The sequence below is a fragment of the Urtica dioica genome, chromosome 12, assembly GCF_054948205.1.
Source record: "Urtica dioica subsp. dioica isolate 48M chromosome 12, U.dioica_male_clone48M_v1_H2, whole genome shotgun sequence".
In the NCBI taxonomy this organism is placed as follows: domain Eukaryota; kingdom Viridiplantae; phylum Streptophyta; class Magnoliopsida; order Rosales; family Urticaceae; genus Urtica; species Urtica dioica.
The window spans coordinates 11,244,157-11,252,198 of NC_142767.1; the positions used below are offsets into that span (position 1 = coordinate 11,244,157).

Sequence of the window (8,042 nt, forward strand, 5' to 3'; positions counted from 1 at the left end):
TTAAGTGATATAATTAAAATAAAAGCGCATTGATGTGTAACTTATTTTGATGAATGATGTAACATGTTTTCGACACAACAACGGACTTCTTCGATCTATGATACAATGGGTTATGGGTAGATGGATGAATCTCGCAAATTGGTTGCTACGTCACTCCTCTGAAGGCATGTGCCAGCATTTAAGTTTTAACAGGAATTGTTGATGAGTATTTTAGATGGCCGAATCATCTACCTTATTCATTAAATACCTTTAGATTCCGCACATGATATGGTACAAAGAGACCCTTATATATGATATAATCATCGTCACCTTTTTAATTCTCGAACGCTCTCCTTTTGCTTCAGAAATAATCAACAGAAATCATGAAACTCACAATCATATCAAGTGAGACTATCAAACCATCCACCAAGCCTACTCAACTTCTCAAAACAAATCTCAGCCTCTTCGACCAACTCACTCCCACGACTTACCCTGAAATCGTTTTATTTTTCCCCACACAGGACCGAAACTTAGATGTCGCAAAAACCCTAACGGGCTTGAAGAAAGCCTTGTCCGAAACCCTAACCATCTTTTACCCTCTCTCGGGGAGGACCAAGGAGAACCAGTACATCGGCGAGCTCGGCGCAGGCGTCCCCTTCGTCTTCGCCCGAGCAAATCTTCGGGTCTCGGAGTACTTCGACGAGATAAACAAAGACATAACGTTGCTCAACAAGCTCGTCCTGTTCCAACCTTTCCGAAAAGAGACGAAGTCCTGCGACCCGTTGATGGGCTTCCAAGTGACGCTCTTTTCTTGCGGAGGAATATGCGTGGGCACTTCCGTGTGCCACAAGGTATGCGACGGTTCAACGCTAAGCCGTTTCCTCAAGATCTGGGCCGCTATATTCTCCGGCACCACTCACGCGGAGCCGCTTCCCAATTACACCAGAGCCGCCGAGCTTTTTCCTCCGCTGAAGGACGTCCCTGAAAACACAACGGCGCTGATCGAGCAGTTGTGGTTCATGAAGAGCCACTACGTGACGCGGAGATTCTCCTTTTCCCGCGATTCCGTGGAGGCGATAAAAGCGCTTGCGAGGAGCGAGGCGGTCCCGTCCCCGACGAGGAACGAAGCCGTTGGGTGCTTCATATGGAAGCACGCCATGGTGGCCTCGTGGCGGGCCTCGGGCTCGTCGGCCCAGAAGACCTCCGTGGCGGCCCACGCGGTGAACCTAAGGCCGAGAATGAAGACGCGGGCCCGGGAGCTCTCCGAGTGCACAGGGAACCTGTTCTGGTGGGCCGGGGTGGCGAGCAGCACCGGGCCTGAGGATGAGGTCCAGCTCAGCAGCCTGGTCGCCCTGACGAGGGCGATCATGGCCGACTACGACGAGGAGTACCTCGAGGGGATGGTGGGCCCGGACGGGTTCGAGCCTATTTCAGAGTTCTATGGCCAGCTCGGCGACATGCTTTCGATGGAGGCCAAGAAGCCCGACGTGATCGGGTTCACCAACTGGAAGGACTTCTTCAACGGCGTCGATTTCGGGTGGGGAAAGCCGGTTTGGGTCGGCGCGCACGGAAAAGTCGGTGAAGAGTGTCGGAATATCATCGTGTTGATCGACAAACCCGGGAATGGGAAAGAGATTGAGGCCTTTGTGACACTTGAAGAGAAGCTTATGGCAGCGTTGGAGAGGGACGGCAAGTTCTTGGCCTTCGCTGTGTCTCCGCTTATTCCAATCTCTGATGATGAAGACCTCATTAGTTCTAGGCTGTGAAGTTAATTAGTAATTCTACGTTGCTTCGTGTGGTAATATCATTATATAATATTTATATGCTCTGTGTTAATTATGTTTTCCGTGTTCCAAGAAAAAAAGTAGGTGTCTGTAATATTGCAAAGTTCTAGTCTTTAGCTGCTTCCCCAGTTGAAGTTATAAATTTGACAGGGCTATAACAGCAGAGGAAATTTATTCAAAAAGTAAGGGCAGATAAAATTTCTCAGCAAACCAATTACTATTTTAATATCATGATATTGTTTTTTTTGGTCCGTGTGTTCAATCTCTACAAATTGTTAAAAGTACAAAAGATATGATTTTTGTGTTCCAAGAAAAAAAAAAGTGTGTATAATTGCCATTCCATGTAAGAGAGACGGTAACGGTATTATATAGAGAAATTGCCATATTTATCACCAATTTTATAACATTTTCTCACTTTTCACCAAAAGACTAATTTTTCCCAAAATACCACCGAGATGTCAACATTGTTGACATCTATGTCAACAATGTTGACATCTCATAGTGAAAGGCAAAAATAGATGTCAACATTGTTTACATAGATGGTGATATTTTGGGAAAAATTAATCTTTTGATGGAAAGTGGGAAAATGTTATGAAATTGGTGGCAAATTAGACAATTTCTCTATTATATACGATTTCTCAAAAGCTTTGAAGTATACTTTGAAAGATTTGTCTACAGTGCTATGATGGTCGGATAGTGTCAGCGGTGCTATAGGAATCCAAAATACACGAGACCGAAAATAAAAGGAAAAATAAAAATGTAAAAAAAAAATAACGAAAAATTAAAAGTAGAAGAGTTTGTTGCAACTAATCAATTCTAGATCCAAAAAAATCAATTCTCTAACTTTTCTTTAATATTTTAATCAAAATTTTATTTTATTTAAAAAACAACACTAGTCTCGCAGTAAATTAATTAACTAAAGAGTAAATTAATTTACTCTTTAGTTAATTAATTTACTGTAGATTTTGTAAGATATTATTTTTTTAATAAAATAAAATTTTAGTTATTTTTAAAAGAAGGATGAGCTATTGGACTACTTGCCTAATTGTCATTTAGAATCATATATTGTGTTATAAAAAGTAAGCTAGAGAAATTTAGATGCATTTCATTCTACTAGATTTTATGTGAAAAACTGAAATTCCTTAATAGTTATACATTTTTTTATTCTCATTATCATTACTCTCCTATTTTTTTCTCCATCTATATAACAGATGAAAAATACGAGAGGTTTTATTTTATTATTTTCTCTACTATACAAGCTAAAAAATCATCTTCTTTATGATCACTGAACCGAGGTTGTTTGGATCTATCCATCAATCATTATGGGCATATCGAAAGAGTCTTATGAATGCTCGAATTTTATTGTGATGTTTATCTCTCTCTATGTCGAGAGTATGCACAACCAGAGCAATCACATATATTTAGTGTTAGATTTATTCCAATCTACATTCGTATTGTGTCAAAAATATTATTCACTTGTATCAATGAGTATTCTACCCATATTCTACTGCAAAGCCTGGTACAATTTAAAAAAAAAAGTTGTTCAACAATAGTAATTAATGTTCTTATATTTGCAAATTTCTTCTTAAACTATAACTCAAATCAAGTTTAATTATTCAACACCCCTCCTTAAACTTGATTTTGTCACTCCACGCAGAGTTATAAATGCCGGCGAAATTCTTCGACATTCGTCGGCAAAGCCGTTTTCGGATGTCCAACGGCCGGAGAAAGCATGGATGTCGTTTTTCCTCTTTTTGTCGTTTGGAATTCACCAAAAACGACGTGTCGTTTCGATAGAAAATGATGGTCGTTTTCATTGTGCATAAAGACCAAACTCGTCATATTATCCACGACATTTACAGAGAATTGAAGAAAACGGCAAAAAGGGCGATTTTTAGAAGGAAATTGTTTTTTTTTTTAAATCCAGATTATGTATTACGTGAATTTGGTCTATAAATTGATTTTTTTAGCATAATTTCCTTCATTAAAGTTGTTTGAAATGTTGTGATCTATGATATATATTTTATTCAGATTTTTCTGACACTACCGGTGAACCACCATTTTTTCCGGCGATTTTTTTTTTTGTTTTTTTTTTTTTGTGTTTTTCTGTTTTTCAAGTAAGTTTATGACTAAAATAAAATTGTTTGAATTGTTGATATGAAATTGTTGGAATATTTATTAATTGAAATGTAGTTGTGATTGTGTGAAATGAATTGAAATGTTGATATAGAAGTGTTGAAATTGTGATTGTGTGAAATTAATTGAAATGTGGATATGAAATTGTTGAAATTTATTGACATCTTGAAATGGAATTTTGTTGACATATTGAAATGAAATTATTAGAGTTTGAAATGAAATCGTTAGTTTGAATTTAAATTGTTACATTTTGAATTGAAATGAAATCGTTAGAGTTTGAATTTAAATTGTTACATTTGAATTGAAATGAAATCGTTAGGGTTTGAGTTGAAATTGTTAGAGTTTTAATAGTATTTATTGACATGTTGAAATGGAATTTTGTTGACACATTGAAATGAAATTGTTGGAGTTGAAAGAAATTTAAATGAAATTGATTTAAATTTTTTAAATGAAATGGATTGAAATTTGGACTATATTTACAAATATATATGTATTCGTTTGTTTTGCCACATTATTTCCATTCGATTTTCCGTCGATACGTCGGTTTTCCATCGAAAACAGCATTCTTTGCCCTTTTCCAATTTTTTTCCGCTCGGTTTTTCATCGGCATGCATGTTTTCTGTAAATCAGGAGGCTCTAAACGGCAACGAAAACGGCATTTAAAACCTTCACTTCAGCAATATTCTCCATAGCTTCACGAAAGTCTCCAACTTGAGTGATTTTGTGAAATGTATTTGCATTGGTCTTTATCCTTCATCTTGACTTTCTTTCTTTTTCGAAAGCCATTAAGAATCATCGACTTTTCATCCATGTCGTAAATCCTCCATCTATTTTGGTCTGGAAAAAAATTAATTAGTCTAGCAGTTTCAAATCGAGCAACGGGAACAAATACCTTATCGTAGCCATAGTCCATCTTTGCATCTCTCCAACTCTCATATGGCATTCTTATTGGCCTTATGTTCCCATTTCACTCCAATTGCCTTGTGTCTCCGTAATATTGTAATAAATTCCCACATATCAGTCTTTGTCATCGATTTGATTTCTTCGTCTGTGGCTTCTCTCCACTTCACATTTTCCGTCGCTTCTTGATAGCTTAGAGGCTCACAATCACCAATAATATTAATATTACTTTGGTTTTTGTTTACCTCATAAAGTTCTTCAATGCTCCTCAGTTGCTGCATCCTCTCACTTGACATTTTTTCGTCCAACCTTGGTATTGGTGATGTAGGTGGGGTGCTCTTGAAGCTCTTCTATCTTTGGTTGTTCTATTTCATCTTGTTCTCCAAAGCAAGGAAGATAATCAAACTTGTCTTCTAGAATGTTCCAATCCCAAAAATCTTGTATGTAGATATCATAGTATTTCTCTTTGTTTTTCATCGGTATCTCTGAGTCATCTTGACATGCGATACTGCCATCTCTCTCTTCATTGAACTCCATGAACATACTCCAATGTCCATATGTATGGTTGATTTCACTAGTGTCAATGTACCAATTTTACTTTGCTCTTCAACTTTTTCTTTGCATACAAGTAATAAAGTTTCTTCTACGAAGTTAGCTTTCTCATCAACCTTCTTCAGGAATCTACACTCGGATGCGTAATGACTAAACTTATTGCAGCTGTAGCAATTGATATGAGATTTGTCGTACCTTGACCGTGAATTTCCTCTTCCATGCTCTCTTATTGCTTGTGGATTCTCACTTCTTTATCTATTGTTGAACTTGTTTTAGCAGTTGTTTTAGACATATCTTCTTTCTCCTCCTCGTCCTTGCTCTCGACCGCCACCTCTTCTTTGGTGGCTTTGACCGCGATCTTCTCTAGTTGAATCGACCTGCGTCTTGAGTGTGTGCTCCACGACGTCTTCCTTCTTCTTTTTCTTTTCTTCATATGCTTGAAGCGACCCGATGAGTTGCTCCATTGATGGCCTCTTAAGTCCTTTGTCTCTTCGATGACAGTGACAATATGCTCGAACTTTGAATCCACGGATCTATGGACCTTCTCCATGATTCTCATGTCATATAATTTATCGCCGTTTCTTTTGAGGCTATTGGTAACCGTCAAAACTCTCGAGAAGTAATCGGAGACGAGTTCACCTTCCCTCATGTGCAAGGCTTCAAACTCTCCTATTTAACTTTGAAGACGTACCTTCCTGACTTGATCTGCTCCCTTGTACGAGATTCGAAGCTTCTCCCAAGCTTCTTTGGCCGACTTTGCTCTCGACACCTTCTCAAATGTGTCTTCATCTAACCCTTGATATAGATGAGACAGAGAGCCTTCTTGTTTGTCTTCATTGAGTCTCTCAGACTATCTTTTTGAGTTTGAGATAGACTACCTTCATTCTCTGGGTCGACGCAGCCTTTCTCGACTATCTCCCACATGGTGTGTGCTCCAAGGAGAGCCACCATTCTAAGACTCCAATTGTCGTAGTTTCTGAGACTTGGAAGGGAACACCGCTATCCGCTATTTCGAGAAGAATCTTCAAGCTCTGATACCACTTTAGTGGAAAAGGTTTAGGGTTTTTAAGGAAAGTATTTGAGAAATTTGGAGGCTTGGGATATAAAGTAGAGAGGTAAGATTTTTTTTTTTTTTTTTTTTTTTTTTTTTTTTTTTTTTTTTTTTTTTTTTAGAAAATGAGAACTTTTTATTTGGCTTTATTCAAAAGTGTAGTATTACATCTTTATTTATACTAGTTTACAGAAATCTATAGATACAATATTTTCTAGAGAATTCTCCTAATTAATTACTATCATAAAAATTACAAGATTATTCTAGAATTTATTCTCTCCAAGCACCCTAAACATATCCTGAATATTCTAGATAATATGACAACTAAAATAAGTCAAAAATATTAAAAGATTAAACTACAATCAGAAATAACTAGACCCAATTGCTATAACCCAAATAAAGTTTAATTATTCAACACAACTTTGCTTAAATTATCTTGTAGTAATAGATATCCGAACAAAGATTTAGCCAGAAACACGTACACACAATTTTTTAGAAAACAGATTTTTACCATGTTTTGTTCAAGAATACACGTTGAGCTTTGTGGGAGAATCGCTCTATGATGCAGATCAAAAGAGTCTGAAAAGTTGGGATCGCAGAAACGGACAAAAGATGAGTGTTTCGTCCTAGTAAACAAGAATCACATAGTGTGGTCTCAGCATTTAAGCTTAATTCGGACGTTCAGGCTTTCAAAATGACGTTTTGTGTTCTGTCCGTTTTGTTTCATTATTAGTTTTTTAATTTCGTTTATTAATGTTTGTTAAGAGTCTTTATTAATGTTTAATTATTCAGTTTTAGGGATGTGAATAGTCACAAGATGCCCGAGACCTGTTTTGTAAAAAATAAAGATAGATTATGAATGAAATTTTTTTTTAAAATCTTTGTGTTTTTATCCCCAAATTCGTATGTTCTTGTGAGGATCCGATTTGATGCCCGAGACCTAGTATTCGTGAGCGAATCAATAGGTGGAGGAAGATTCTTCGATTAGGTATTCGTGCGTCGAATCAACAATCGTAGTCCATTTATCTCATACACAAAATTCCGCTGCATCACTCTGCCTACACTATATATAATCGTTTAATTACACTTCAATCTCACTCGATACATATCTTCCTCAGCTTACAATCACTCTCTCACTCAATTACAATCAGTTCTTTTATTAACTTCACACTAAACACCATAAAGATGATCGCGCAGAAACAAAACCACTCAAAGAGATAGACGAAGAAATGAAAACCCTAGAAGCGAAATGTTACAAAAACACAATGTAAGTAATTGAACAATAAGTCTTTGGTTTCATTAGAAATATCAACGGTTCCAATTTAAGTGAATGCTACAATGTCGTTTTCTCAACTATTGCCAAAACGATGAAGCAATTAAAACGTAAATGGCATCCAGCTCAGTGGGCTTGGGCTTTGGAAATATTGTTTCTGGGCTTCAATCCAAGACATGTAGTAACCGGTTTGTGTCTAATCACGATTCATGCCAACCCTAGTCGTAGAGGCATGTAGCAGCATTAAATTTATGTACCGTGTTGGATCAGAGTGTTTATATCTTTGACCGTCTTCAGACTCCACAAACACATTATATAATTAGTATCAGCTTTTTAGTTGCTTTACTATCTCCTTTTGCCTCAGAAC

General features: G+C 37.1%; 1 protein-coding gene across 1 annotated transcript; it reads left to right on the plus strand.

Annotated features, from left to right (window-relative positions):
• The first annotated feature begins 349 nt into the window (after window positions 1-349).
• LOC149379105 (akuammiline synthase 2-like) lies at window positions 350-2,021 on the plus strand. The gene has a single exon (XM_089603822.1). It carries the CDS (start codon window positions 363-365, stop codon window positions 1,743-1,745), a length of 1,383 nt encoding a protein of 460 aa, XP_089459948.1. The 5' UTR covers window positions 350-362; the 3' UTR covers window positions 1,746-2,021.
• The last annotated feature ends 6,021 nt before the right edge of the window (window positions 2,022-8,042 follow it).

Excerpts from the sequence above, each read along its gene's own strand:
- LOC149379105 (XM_089603822.1), top strand. The coding sequence starts at position 363 with ATGAAACTCACAATCATATCAAGTGAGACTATCAAACCATCCACCAAG.